Source organism: Pieris napi, chromosome Z (assembly GCF_905475465.1).
Source record: "Pieris napi chromosome Z, ilPieNapi1.2, whole genome shotgun sequence".
Lineage (NCBI taxonomy): Eukaryota > Metazoa > Arthropoda > Insecta > Lepidoptera > Pieridae > Pieris > Pieris napi.
This window is the reverse complement of record NC_062259.1, coordinates 4,761,152-4,776,822: the sequence shown is the minus strand read 5'-3', so window position 1 is coordinate 4,776,822 and position 15,671 is coordinate 4,761,152. Positions and strand designations below refer to the sequence as shown.

The 15,671-nt window shown below is 34.4% G+C and overlaps 1 protein-coding gene across 2 annotated transcripts in view; it reads right to left on the bottom strand.

Moving 5' to 3' along the window:
- Window positions 1-15,671, bottom strand: part of LOC125062465 — a 79,084-nt gene that overhangs the window by 54,670 nt on the left and 8,743 nt on the right. For both annotated transcript variants that reach the window (XM_047668429.1, XM_047668430.1), the window contains exon 2: window positions 1,518-1,661. In XM_047668429.1, the coding sequence (XP_047524385.1) occupies window positions 1,518-1,661 (144 nt within the window). The remainder of the gene's footprint in view (window positions 1-1,517; window positions 1,662-15,671) is intronic.

The following is a 15,671-nucleotide window of genomic DNA, read 5'->3' as shown; positions in this document are numbered from 1 at the left end:
CTGTTTTCATACATAATGGTCAAACTCGGAAAGTCCTTTACAAACTCCCCTATAATAATTAATGATCACTTTATTTAATGGAAGTCAACGTGTTACAGTTTTCATTTAGGTTTAATAAAAGAACATTTATTTGTCTTTTCATGGATATCTTTGGTTAAAATTTTATAAAACGTACGTTTCCCTGCAAATACTGCACATTTCAGCGGAAACGGTAAAAGGTGTCGCACGATTCTTGAAAGCATCTAGCGTCAGATTGTGATAACGTTAAATTGTATTATTGTTGAAATTTATTGACGCGACGACAACCTGTTACTGACAGAAATATAATATTTCAACAATTTTCACTGCGAAGGAATGAAAGAAAGTTGGAAGAGTTCGATTATTGAATTTCGAAATCTAATTATTTATTTTATTGTTGGTCACACTGTTCGTACTTAAGAATAACAACTAACAGTTAAAACAATGACGTTAATAGAACTGCAATAAGGAAGATTTAAAAGGGTTTTGGACAATATGTCCATATCTAAATGTTAACAAATCACTGGTATACGAAAGGCAGGAGCTCACCTGGTGGTTTGTAATACCGGCGCTACTCACATTGTCAGACAAGAAGAAACCAAAGTCAAATTGGTTCAGAAATACTTCAATGGGCAGCTAGTACCACATAGCGATGGTGCGCGGTAACTGCCTTAAAAACGCTCAGTTGTTGAACGACGGATTTCGAGGTAATACGGGTGGAATTTCGTATAAACGTCCTATGATGAAACATTTGCGTGAGGACAGAGTGCAATTAGACTTTGGTCTTGTATACGTATTTAGCTATATACCTCTTTAGATGTTTTATACAATATAATACCTTTGAACATGTCTTAGTTCATTCCTTAACATGTTTACCAAAGGAATACTCTGAACAGGTATCACAGTCACATTCACCTGATTTCCAGTCTAGTGATTCCATTCCCATTGAAACTGCGTTCACAACCTTAATAGTTTCCCTTTCAAAGTTGCAAGTAGTACATACAAACATAGTAAGTGTTTAAATTGCAAATGAAAGGTATTTGAATAGTTGAAAACAACATGTGGAACCTCCATGAAATCGTTAGAAGAGATTTAAATGAACTATTTAAAGAGAATTAATTAGGTTACTTAGCTTTATAACATTTGATTACAAGACAGACCTTATCATATATATTTTTTCATTTGACTTTAAATTAGATTCGATGTTCATTTGAGTTAGTTATCTTAAAATACCTACGCGCACTTATGTAATACATATTGTACATATTCTTATTTATGTTTCTTTACTGCAAATAAATTTTACACGATATTTTTATATTATATAGCTTATTTTCTAATAATTTAATAACACTGTGTACATAACTTAAATTCTGATTTTTTCGATGCACTAATATGACACTGGGGTCAAATGAAAATGAAAAGAGCAGCAATTAAAATAACAGTATAAAAAGTAGTAATCCATAAGTTTGTGTACAATAAAGTATATTAGGAAAACATACCTTCAATGGGTGTAGTTTGTTGACTAGAGTTGATCCTTGGTCTTTCTTCGCCAGCAGCTATGTGCTTGCCCGTGCGTCGGGCTATTGGCCTTAATTCTCGGTCTACATCGCTACCCTCTTCCTCTTCGTAGTTATGTTCCAGCCCTAAAGAAATATAATTCGTATTAAATATTTAAACATCATCCATACATTTAGAAATGTTTGTACGAATTTATGTTATATGTAGTGATACAAAATTATTAAAATAATCACGTTTACAGAGTCATCCATTGAATTAACTGTAATAATTATTATTTAAATAACACAGCAGCTCAGTTAAAATGTAATGAACGATTTTAAGAAACATTTGGAAAACATCTTTCTGCTAAATGACTTAGGCAACCGCCATCGCTTAATATCAGGTTAAGATTCAAGATTCAGAGTCGGGACTTAGCCCAAACTATGTCTCAACTATGTCTAAACTATGTCTCTATGTCAAAATGCAATCCGTTTGTGACATTCGTGAGTTATACTTAACGCTAAGACTTGCTTAAAAAACAGAGGTAAAAAGTAACAGTCGCAAACGCTGTCTATTTAAAAAAAATGCGTGCGTACAAATAACACATGTCAGAAGTTAAACTTCTTTGTAAATTAATTATTACTAAGGTAAATGCCTCAATAGATGATCATGTACCAGTATATGATCACTCCATGTCTTTGTATATCTATATTCACACTGTTTACACACTATATATGTACGTGCTAATGATAATATAATTAAATAAAAAACTACAAGACGTTATGCGACCGAATTGCCATCTAATATGTAACTAATAAGCGAATACATCATTCAATAGCGTGTATTTTTTCTCGATCTCCCTTACTCTCTCTCAATCTTTCTCACTATAGCTCTCTCCCACCTCTCGCTCCATGGTACTGTGCGCTATGCGACGTTCACTCTATCTCACTCTCTCTCTCGATCTTTCTCACTTGCTTGCTCCCTACTCTCGCTCCATGGCTATTTGCTTCATGCTACGTTCGCCCTGTCTCACTCAATCGCTCTCTCCCTTTTCTTCTACAAAAACACTGCACATCTTCGTGATGCTAATGTTATTATTTTTGCGTTTCATTCGTGAAACATTATACCCTCATGCGTCAAGCGTCACTTCAAAAATGGCCTCAATTAAAGATTATAAAAATCCGTCTTTACCTACATAGTTAACGAAGTAAAATTACTCCGACTAATCGTTCCTCGTCGTAATTAATACGAACTTGTCTTAGCTGCAAGTCAATTATGATATTCAATATTATTACGCCTGTTATTGATAGGAGGATAAGATGAGGAGCGAAGTTAATTAAAGTTTTATGAGATTCTATTCAATGATTCGGGTAATTATATTAGATTCGTATACTGAGATCGAAATAATATAGTAAAGGAGAAATATGAGGTGGCCTTTCATACAACATTTTTACCCTAAAAGGTATGCAATTTGTAGGTATAATTCAGTAATTGTACACTAATTATAACTCTTGAAAATCGCTTTAATATAAATATATGTACCATATAATTATTTTATCGATTGATCGTGGTTAGAATAATATAAAAAAGGTTTTATTGAGTTAATCTGTAGCAGCAAACTATCTGTTAATCGCACTAATCGCAAGTTCCTGTATCTCACACCGGCGGCTAATTCAGTAACGCCGTTTAACAAGTAAATTGTGAAAACAGCGATATTTCCATTTAAATTTAAAATTGTATTGGTATCATATTACTGTGACTATTAGTATCATTTTTTTTATAAAAGAATTTTATATTACCACGGTTCGTTTTTCACAGTTCCTAGTCAAATGATATAGGCAAAATATCTGTAAATTCTATGTTATTAGCGCGTTTCTCTGAGAACTATCCTTTGTAACTTAAAAAAAATAACCAGTCAATCATTATAGTTCACATTTTCATTGTAATTTCGCACTAACAAAGGATCTATTTAATTCATTGCAATATTTTATGTGTAAACATATCGAAATATAACAAAAAAAACTATTCGTATGCCCAAGGAATTGTATTTTATTACTTTTTCAACGAAGTACTTTCAAAAACAACTTTGGGCGTTGGCTGCAATTAAAAAAAAATTCTGAATGCAATTTAGACTATATTATATGTTAGAACCGCCAACGTATTATCAGCAAATTATTAATTTACCGTGTTCAACAATGCGTTGCGCTATCGAATTGCGGATAAACCAATAATATTAATATCATGTATTCAATATATGTTCGTTCCATTAATACCTGTAATACTTAGTACAACCAGTAATAATCGCTAACGTAATATGTTTGCGACATATATTTCTTACCAAAATATGCCTGCTGTTTCACATGCGCAAAATAAATATACTTTACAAAGAGTATTTATATATTAGTTATTTTATTTATCTATCTTTAAATCCCTATTAATCTACATCTCTACAGTAACATTTACAGTGTTCGTGATCGAAACCTTTGGCGGTTCAAACATCGATTTACAATATCCACGTTCCAAATTCAAATCACTTTTATTACATACTGTTTGACGGAACCTACTACTCGTATATTACTAGTGGCTTCAGTATGCGACTCTCATCCCTGCGGTCGTAGATTCGAAACCCGGCTGTGAACCAGTGGGCTTTTTCTCTCTGTGCACACTTGACACTCGCTCGTACGGTAGGAAAGCATCGTGAGTAAACCGACATCGCTTAGACCAAAAAAAACAAATGATCTGAGGCACAGACCTTAAAGGTGCCTGTTAGTTCTATTTAAAACTATACGATTGTTATGTAAGTTACATTGATTCTGAAATATCGGAACAAAAAAAGTAGTATTCAAAACAAATTTGTATTTTAAAGTGGTTGTTTAGTGTTAACACAATAAAATTTATTCAATAACAGGAGTTAAGTGCGCGTAACAATTTAGCCTTGGAATTATTTAGAACAAGCCACCGCTTAGGGTTGACGTTTATATGTCAATCTTCGGCATTTTGTAATTTCAAATAAGTCTTAGGTGTTTATTACCACATCGTTCCGTACTATGAACAATGAACATGTCAGGCAATGAAAAAATAGATTGAATAAACACTGAGTTAAAGTAACAATTAGGTGAACGTAAAATCTGCATATTACTATTTTTATAAAAATATTTAGTATATAATAAGTGTGCAATATATAATTCTCATAAAGTAATCTTAAAAACCAAGTGAGTATATTTAATTATTTATGATTAGATTAAGACAGAAAGTACCAGTACTAAAATTAATTAATTGTTATTAAATTTATCATTAACAATTGCCATTCTATCTGTTTTTTTTTGTAATGTGTCATGTGTGTTTGCATGTTCTGTGTTCTTCAGTGCAATATTTTCTATCTTGTATGAATATTGATAGTGTGTTTTATTAATAAATTAATATTTCAATTGGTGAATAATAGTAGAATGACAACCCTAACATTGTGTCTGATGAACAATAATTGCCGGCTGTCACTTGTATTCTATGAGATAATTGCTTCGTTAACACATAATTTTACATTTTATAAAAAAATGTGCACATTAAAACATATTATAGTACTTATTTATAATTGATTATGATACTTATTTATTTAGAACTAAGTATTATTGTTATCCTTAATATATAACTTAATACTTTATATTGGCTTAGTATTTAAGCGTGCGATTTTAGAATGAAATTAAATAAATAAATTATTATCCATTTGTGCGTAGTGAACGTGTGGTTAGGGTAGAGACACGCTTAGCCACTAGGAAAGGCCTTACGCATACCTACCGCAACTGCCTTGTGGTGGAATGTAGAACTTGCTTCTGTGCAAACCCACTAAAACCCCACGGCGCTACCAGCATTCGCCCGAGGCAAGACTCGGTAATAGACCTTTAAACAGCAAAGACCATATTCTATTCACCCTGGTTTGTAGAGCTGGGGAAGGTCAGCATCCCTTCATTTGGATGCATGGACCCCTGTACCCCACTGAAGCGTCGTTGCACGATTACAACGATTGACGCGGTAGAGCGGCGATGCGGATGAGCTGTGGAATCGACCTCCCTGGCCCTCTCCGCCTCATGTTTTTGGCGCATGACGACCTTGCAAAATCTCTAAAGATTTCTCACTGTCTGCGCTTGTAACCTCTACTAAGATATACTGCTATAACATACCTATACTATTGATGCAAAATGTCAAGAAAACAAAATCATATCAGTCTCTAACATAATGTAACTTTACGATATTCGATGATAACTTAACACGGTCATTACTAGATGTTAGCTTTGTAGAAAGTAATGATTAAATGTTGATCTCTTTTTCTTTTAATATGTAACAGTCCCTCGCTCAGGAATTTCTATGCCATTCACGGCTATTCATGCTCTAGATATTAATAATCTATAGTAATAGTAAAGTCCTGTAAGACCTGAAGGGACAAATATAAGGCGAATGGACACAATACTTTATTGTTATTGTTACCCGAATACCTAAATTTAAAAATACGTCTCGTCGTAGGTCTGTCTAGCTTAGAGTCTCGTATATGACAATGAGAAGTTATTTTATTTTATTTATGCTCTCAAACATTACAAACGAGAACAATCAAACACTTCTGAACAATGTACATGTGAAAATGGCTAGAGAACTTACAAACCAGGTGCAGCGCTAATCGACCAGAGATATCGCGGCACACAAATTCGCTTAGACTCTTTGTATCGAAGAATAAATAAGTCTGCCAAGTGTCCGCGAATATATTAAAAATAATATAAATTCAATTAAGTAGCAATATAATAAAGCGAAAAAAAATAGTATATAATCAAGAATACAAGGTTGCTAAAACGTCTAGGCGAAAAGTCTCAATGGTGTTGCTGAAAATGTCCAACGAATAATCTATCATCATAGTTATCCTGCGATCTTAACAACTGTATTTTAATTAATACTATATCAGTAGGTGACTGCTCGAAATGTGCCGAACAAATAAATTGAAAGCAACTTTGAAGGTTACCTTTGACGTTCTTTGGCTATCAAAGCTTTACCGAAGCTGACACAGATAAAGAGAAAGAAATAGTTAATCATGACGAAGATTACAAAGCTGTCTTTATTTTTATTTCTAGATTGACGGGTATCTTTATGATTTGTCTATGAATAAACTAAGTTTAGTTCGCATTGCCACACTTGGGATAAAACTAAGCTTACAAGAAAAGAGATCCAATTTGATGCTTTTTCATACATCTGTGTCTTGCGTTGCCGAACAAATCAACAAGTCGAAATAGTTTTAATTTATCCTAACAATCATTCGCATCTTATACAATAAATATAATACGGGCTACAGTGAATTCTTTTTAGATAATTTTTATTTTTATGATTTAGATTTAACCAGATAAAATTCACGTATTATAGTTATTGTATAACGGACCAAAGAAAAGTGAATGTAACTAATAATACACTATTTTTATTATATACCATACATATGAAGCCCATATTTTGATTACGCTGTAGAGTTAGAAACTTATATGAAATTTCATTCTTTAAAATTTTTATTTCGACTACATAACAGCCATGAGAGCGAGACAGCGCATGTATTACGCATCTCACTATGCTAATTTGAAAGCAGCGTCGATTTCGTGAAGGGAATCCAATGGGCTTCCATAATGTGCGCGCGCAGCCGTCCCATATACCCGACCTGTCCGATGGTATCGCCAACTTGGCAATTTGGCTGTCTACTTGTCTACAAACTTACTATAGGTCTTTATAATAAAACTTAAACTCTAGTTCATGAACATTATGTCAAAATGTTACGAGTAACAAAGTGTACGGTAATAAGTAGTTTGTAAGTAGTCTTTTTACGTTAACTTGCTACACCCCGTAGGATTATTATAAGCGTACTGAAACTGAAGAATTTCCGTGCTGTAAGCGCCTAGATCGCTTTCATAGACATGAAGCTTAATCCTACATTTGTGTTTAAGTCATTTCGTCTGTTAAACTGTGATTGGTTAGGCGGTATATTTAAACATATGTATATATAACACTACTGACATGCTAAGATAGATGAAATAATTTATCTTAATTAATAAATAAAGAAAATTATAGTTATACTAGCTGACCTGGCAAACGTCGTTTTGCCACGTATATCATTTATAACAAAAAATAGGGGGTGAAAATTAGACAACCCGTATGTATTTTTTAATGCTGTATCATAAAAAAATAACAAAAATTGTTTTTTCTAAACATTAAAAAAATTAAATTTAGGGGTGGACTACCCTTAACATTTAGGGGGATGAAAAATAGATTTTGTCCGATTCTCAGACCTACCCAATATGCACAAAAAATTTCATGAGAATCGGTCAAGCCGTTTCGGAGGAGTTTAACTACAAACACCGCGACACGAGAATTTTATATATTAGATTTTTTGTACAAAGATGTTAAACTTCAAGACGAACATCGCTTAAAGTTCAAAAAAGAGAACTTCAAAGCCTATACAATAAAACACAAAATGAAAAGAAATTAATTAAGATATTTATTTCGAGTTTTCAAATTAATTTTTATTAAAAATAAGCGAGGAAGTATAATGTCGGGTGCCAGGCTCTTAAGTCAGCGTAATTCATTCAGTTTCATAAGAAAATTACAATCTAATAAAAGAAGTCAGGAATTAATAGGAGCTGTCGTTCAAAATCTTTGCAATAAAATAAAAAATAATTGAAAATTTAATTTCCGCATTAATCCACCGCTCAGCGAGACGGCCTAAGTACTTTTAAACACACTCTTAGTAGTGATGTACACGTACAGTCCATTTCCATCTCGGATATTAAAACAGCCTATCCTTACACTTCTTAAAATTAATTACGTTTACGTTTGACTTTTATAAATCAATATTTTTATTTACAGACTAAAATATAGGATGTGTTTACTATAAAAAGTGAATTGCCATAATCTCAGAGCAGCAGTTTGGAGCTGACTATTTTATAGTTCAAACAATTACTTAGCCAGTCGTGATATCACCTTGGCCTGCATCAGCTACCAAATGGAATACAATGAAACGCAAGTATGAAAAATTACTGAAACCGAACCCTGGCTTAAGGGCAAGAAGACTAGCATAACTAAAGATATCTTGACGTGTGACTTATGATAACTCCACTTATGTCACACGCCACATCTATGCTAGTTTTAGTGTGAGCATGAAGAGATTAATAGCAGATAATAAATGAAGCAGTGTCGGCCTAGTAGCTTCAGTGTGCGACTCTCATCCCTGAGGTCATAGGTTCGATCCCCGGCTGTGTACCAATGGACTTTCTTTCTATGTGCGCATTTAACATTAGCTCGAACGGTGTAGGAAAACATCGTGAGGAAACCGACATGTCTTAGACCCAAAAAGTCGACGTCGTGTGTCAGTCACTGGAGGCTGATAACTTTCTTGCCTATTAGATTTAAAAATGATCTTGAAACAGATTCAGAAATCTGAGGCCCAGACCTAGATGTTGTAGCGCCACTGATTTATTAATTTTTTTAAAAGATTAATACTTAAACAGGATTAAAAGTATAAGTTCATTTCCATAATTCTTCAGTCCTGTTTTATTCATATAAAATAAAAATATTTTTCAGACCGATATTCCTTATAACAATTGCTTGTTAACTGAAATACCTGCAATGCAGTGAATCTTTTGAACGCACTGCACTGACTGTGCCCCGTGGAGAAAAATTAAGTTTTGCTATTTTAGATTTCGCTTTTGTTTTCGTTTCATTTAATCCAGTGCATTGTGCATGCAATTTTGTAAGATAAATTAGATTTCTATTTACGTATATTACGTTACCAATTACATAATGACTATAGGACGAAAAGTAGCGTTGTACCTAACTTTTACTAAAATTTTGTATTTAAGATTTACAAAAAAATCGCGGTTGCATGAACACAAAGACAATAATTACGAAACACTAAAACTAGCATAACTAAAGATGTCTTTAAGTGTGGAATTAAAAATGTGTTAAGTATGTACAGTATCTTAATGTGGAGGATTAATGTCAAAATATTAGAAACAAGATGGCCGCCTTTCAACCGTATGCCGTGTCATGTCAAGATGTATTTCGAGAATCTACAACTAAAAACGACAATTGGTATACAGCATCACTTGTGGAACACTCGTGATTGAGTCGACATAACGCACGGATCGATATAAGGAACATATTAATCTTATTGGTTTAATGATTCAACTATGGGACCAAAAATAACAAATTCACATAAGTATAACAGGAAATATTTCAATGGGGAGTGGAATTGCCGCGCCCCGGATGGGAATGGAAAGCTGTCAATCCTGCGCCGGATCTGTCCCGCTCGTGGCAGACAATTACATCCCTTATACACTACAACATTTTCCGCGTAAATGACTTTAGTCGATCTGTCAATAAAGGTTAGGTGCTGTGTCTGAATCGCTCTGGTGGGTGAAACTGTTAAGCGAAAAACGCTGTCACATTGGTCAACGGCATATCTAGTCCTAACACCTAGGTAACACTGAAAATTTTTAGAAAATGAAAAACGGCTTAATGTAGAAAGTTGCCAATACTTTTATTGTTTGTCGAAGTAATCTCCGTTCCTCCCTACACATCGTCGCATTCGATGGAACCACTGAGAAAAGCAGTGGGCCCATTATTCCTTAGGAGTCTCTTCTATGGCATTTTCGTACGCTTTCACTGCATCTCCAGCGCTCGTAAAGCGAATACCTCGAATTTTACCTTTAATTTTGGGTTCGTAGCAATATATAAAAATATATTTAAAAATAAATAAAATATTTAAATATATTATATATTTCATCACCTGTGACGAAGTCAAATACAGCATTTGAGTCACCGCCGTTCAACTTATCTAACATTTGGCGACACCAGTCCGTGTGAAGGTGTTTCTGGTCGTCGGTTAAAGTATGGGGAATGCATCTGGTACAAAGCTTCCTGACGCCTAAATGTTCGTCTAATATTTTTTTACTCATACCAATGCCTCTATTATGCGATGTTATCTTCAGTAGTCGCTGTTAAAGGACGTCCCGGATCATCATTGAGATTGCTACGTCGACGCTTAAACTCGTTAAACCAATTGTAAATAGTGGCACAAAATAAGGCTTCATAAAGAAATACTAATTGCAGCCTATCATAGCTTTGTTGTTGACATCAACCGAAATCATTGACCGAAAATTTTCTCGCGTTAGGTTCATTTTCACGTGTAACAAGAGTTTTAAATTTGCCGCCAATTCACAAAAACAAATGAATGCAATATATTAAATTAGGTTACCAAGAGTTCTAAAATTGAAATTAAAAAAAAAATCATAAGCAATGTTTCTAACTGGCCAATTCTAAACATTTTCAGTGTTACCCACGTAGTAGATACGCAAACTGATATGTCGTGTTATTCCGTCATTTTGAACAATCACAATTGAACACAACGCTTCGCCTGGAGAACTTTACGTATAATGCCCCAATCGAACAATATGGTGTTGGAGAACAAAGAATATATGATAGGAGAGTGAAATACTTTTCAAATTCTATTCTCTTATTAGTACTTGTTCATCTAACATTATTTTCATTCCGATTTCATATCAAACATTCCATTGAGTTTGTATTGAAATATTTGATTAATTGAATACCAGTCAAATGCTAACCCGACGGATGATGCTGCAATGAAATTTTGATGCCTTTGTTGATACATGCATACAGTTATTTCATTAAATTATTCCGTTGTATTAATTGATGTGTTATGTGCTAATTGGCACTACGGAGACCGAAACGATTGATCTTAGATATAATATTATTATACTGACAAATACGTGTTTTCGTAGACATAAATATTTGTAACTTTAAAACCCTCGCTCTAAGTAAGGAATATTCCCGGGTTTGCAACATTTTTCATTGACGCAACGTTCCTATTGGTTGTTGCCTGATTTTATATAGACTTCCTCCAAACCCAAAAGTTCGAAGCATAAGTTCCTAAGATTTATTTATTTATTTCCTATTTTTACAGTAACTAATACAATAGAAAGGTATTAATATAAAAATAAACTAAACACAATATAAAAAAAACAAGTAAAAACTTAAAACCTAAACCTTTTTATAACTACTTATAAATAATGCAATTCTTGTGAATTCAGCCAGTGTGAAACTAAATATATCCGTCTCACAAGCAATGATATTTAGGGTGCGCAAGACACGCGTAAATGGTGCTTCTCTGAGTAAATTTGTATGTGCCCGAGGCATTGCGACCGCTTACCACGCCGAGTGGTTATTCGGCACACGCAGCCCCAGTCTCTCCCACATTTCCGCATTATATATTTTACCTCTAAGGACCTGTAACTTGTTGTTTCCTACCATCACCAAGATAGTGCGTTGTCACAAAAACTATTTTACTTTACAATATTGCTATAGATTTGTTAGGTTTGCGATTTCCATATTTAATTGAATTCATATACGTATAATTTTACCAGCGCCAGGTGAAATTATGCATTCATTATATAATATCAAAATTCATTTATTCATAGTTACTGTAACTATGTCTAGTGTCTACCTATAAAAAGCGAATCAAGGGCATATAGCGGGAGAGAACAACTGGCAAGACACTCTCCGCAACTCTTCTTAATCGATTTTTTATATAATATATCCAGATGTAGATGTATCTGGATATTTACTTTGTCGGCGAATAATACCTGCCTGCATTCAATTGAATCGGAAGTTATTCGTAAAACATTTTCTTTGATAAACAATTTTAAACTACTGATTCGCTGGTGGGTATATATTTGAATAATAATATACGAGTAACTCAAGTAGCGTTTAAATCAATATATATATATAAAACGACGAGTTTAACGACGCTGAAACTAAGTTTAATTTGGAATAAGACTACTAAACCCCTATTTCGCCCTCGCCTCGATGAAAAGAGATTATTTTAAACCATGTAACAAAACCAATATTGTTGTTATGGCGCGTCTAAACGGGCCATGTTTTGCTGCAATTGATGGCTGCACTGTTGACAACTAATTGTCCGGCCATTAGAAAAATATTTTAATGCAGCTGATGGCCGAACAATCTATGGCTGGGCCATGTGTTGCAATATTTCTGCAATAGTATGGCCCATGATGCAGACTCCTAAACGGGCTACATAAACCGGCAACAATGGCTGACGAAATCACACTTGTCGCAGCAGCTTATATTGTTTTAAAAAAGAAACAGAAAAAGAAGAGATTGTGGATTCGACCTTACTTATATAGGCGTGAAACTGTAGACAATTTGAGTCTAGAAATAAGTCTTGATAATAAATTATTCAAGAACTAGAATGTCAAAAGCTGTAATTTTTACGTAGTAATCTAACGTCAAATACAGCTGATCGCAAAACACAGAATATAGCAACAGGCACACTTCACTCATAGCAAACGTCATGTCGCGTAGAAAAGGATACACTGTGCCATAACAAAGAGAGTGACTGAAACAACAATAGAACTGGCTGTGCAATATTGCAGTTGAATTCGATAGCCTAGCGATCGTCCGGCCACGCATCGGGGCAATATCGGCCATATGTGGCTATACAAAACATGTTTGGCTATATGGCCGGGACATTACTGCAATATTGCATAGTGTGGCTGCTATTGTTTGCAATGTTGCCGGCCACAGTGTTGCAGCCATCAATTGCAGCAAAACATGGCCCGTTTAGACGCGCCATTATGAATGTGCGTGACATATTGAATAAATAATGGCGCCGTTGTTTATTTTCGGTTTATGTTTATTTTCACTGCTGATCTGATAAGCGTGAAATTTTGATTATTTAAATGACCCATACAACTGCCGCTTTGAAATCAATGCCAATTAAAAAGAACACGCTAGATTGGGTAGTATATGTATTGCAAAAATGCAACTTGACTGGAGTCGGCTTTATACGGTAAACACATTCTTCTATACACAAAACACAATCTGGGAAAATCTCTCGTTGAACGAATTCAATTTCAATTTTTCTCAGAGAATATTCTGCAATTTCTAAGACATTATTCGATTCAATGTATTATGATTTATTGTATACCGATTCCTCTTTGTCAAAATGCGTCGCAGGTATTTATTTGCATAAATATCTATGCAAATAAATACCTAATATAATTTTGGAACATATCTACATAATTTCTTATTTTCGTTGAAAAATAAAAATGACTTTATTTGATTATTTATTGACGCCCTATTTATTACAACACAAAACATATTTTTGTTTCCGTCCCATACTAATTATTAAAATTAATAAATACATCTTAATCTTAATCGAAGTTAACAGTTAACAGTTAATCAGAAAACCCTTCATGCTGGCAGCCTTCCTCACTATTTTGCCTGCTTATATGCTGTACGAGGTGAGCATAAGCTTAGGGGTCACCATAAATCTTTAATTAGCGCCTGTGCACTGGCATCCCTTGGGGCGAGTCTATTCCAAAGGGAAGAAAATCGAAGTTGGACCGTTGTCTTTTTATATAAAGAATATACAATTCCAACTGGAATTAATAATATCAATAACTTATGTATTGTACAGTTCGAATTGTATTTTCATAAATAATAAAAACAATTTTCGGTCAATGAAAAATAAAGAGAAGAAAAATTTGAGTTACGTATTAATATTTTTTTAATTATATTGTAATATATGTATACTTAAGAAGATTGTCAATAAATTTAAATTATTAGTAATAAACTAATGCTTAATCGAATACGTTATCCGATATTTACGTGATAGCCACTCCGAGTGTATCTGCAGATCATGTATTAATCGGTGTAACCCATCAACAAGACATGGGGCATATATAAGCGTCCGATTCATAGATACGTCAATAAATACTGAGCACTGAACAGCGTTCAAGGCACACGTCATAGATTTTCATTGCGGGAATAGCAAGAATTTTATTTAGTGAATAGCACTGATTGCACGCTTAAGCTAACAACGCTCATAGACAATTTGTCAATATATCGGTGCATAGTTTACGAAGTGAGCACGTGTACTCTAGACTGCGAGTACGTTACCCTAGCGTGACTCCTGACGGTCACCTTATGTTACAGAGGGCAGTGACCTCAAACCTAAATGTCCTAGGACTAGACTAGACGGTGTCTACTTTTATAGCACTTCTTTTAATGAAATTTTAATTCTTCCTTTGTGAGAGATATTAGTGGAGCGTATTATGAAATTCGTAACGTAATAGCTTAGTTACGAAGATGAAATTTTATAGCGTAATGTGTAATCATGGTTATGTATTCTTAAATATAAATAAACCGGTGCCAGCTAACACACATACCCCATGACACATGTTACAAATATATGTTACAAAATTTGGAACAATATCTTAGGATTGGAAAATGATGGCGAGGGTGAGATACAAATAGAAGTATGGCGTGATCAAATTGGAGGTACTTTTTCCAATAGGGTTATATTGACATGTCACGCGTGACTACTGTCGAACTAAATACATAATATTATTCAGTTTTTATTGACATTTCATCATGGAAAGACTTACGCCTCAACAACGTTTACAAATCGTATAATTATATTACGAAAATGGACGCTCTGTGAAAAGTGTTTATATAGTGCGCTCAGGCCAATTTATGGTGTACATAATCGTCCTACCGACGGCATACCATCGGCAAACTTGCGAATAATTTAACATAATTGGATGATACTCGACCGATTAGACCACGTACAGCCCGAACTGTAGAGAATATTGCGGCTGTAAAAAAGAGTTTTGCCGAAGACCCGGAAGAATCGATTCGGCGCCGATCTCAACAATTTGGCCTATCTTAAGGCACTACTGGGGCGATTTTACGAAAAGATCTTGGTTTGAAAGCGTATAAAATACAGCTAGTCCAAGAATTGAAGCCGGCTGATCTTCCAAAGAGTCATAATTTCAGTCGTAGGGCTCTTGGAAAACTCGCCGAAGATCCGTATTTTGGGACCCAAATTTTGTCCAGCGATGAGGGCCATTTTTGGCTTTATTAAGCTACGTAAATAAGCAAAATTGCTATATTTGGGATGAAGAGCAATCCGAAGCCATTTTGCCAGCCAGAACTGCCATTACATCCATTGAAAACAATCGTTTGGTGCGACTTATGGGCTGGAGGAATCATTGTCCCATATTTCTTCAAAGTCGAGGCTGGCGCCAATGTAACTGTGA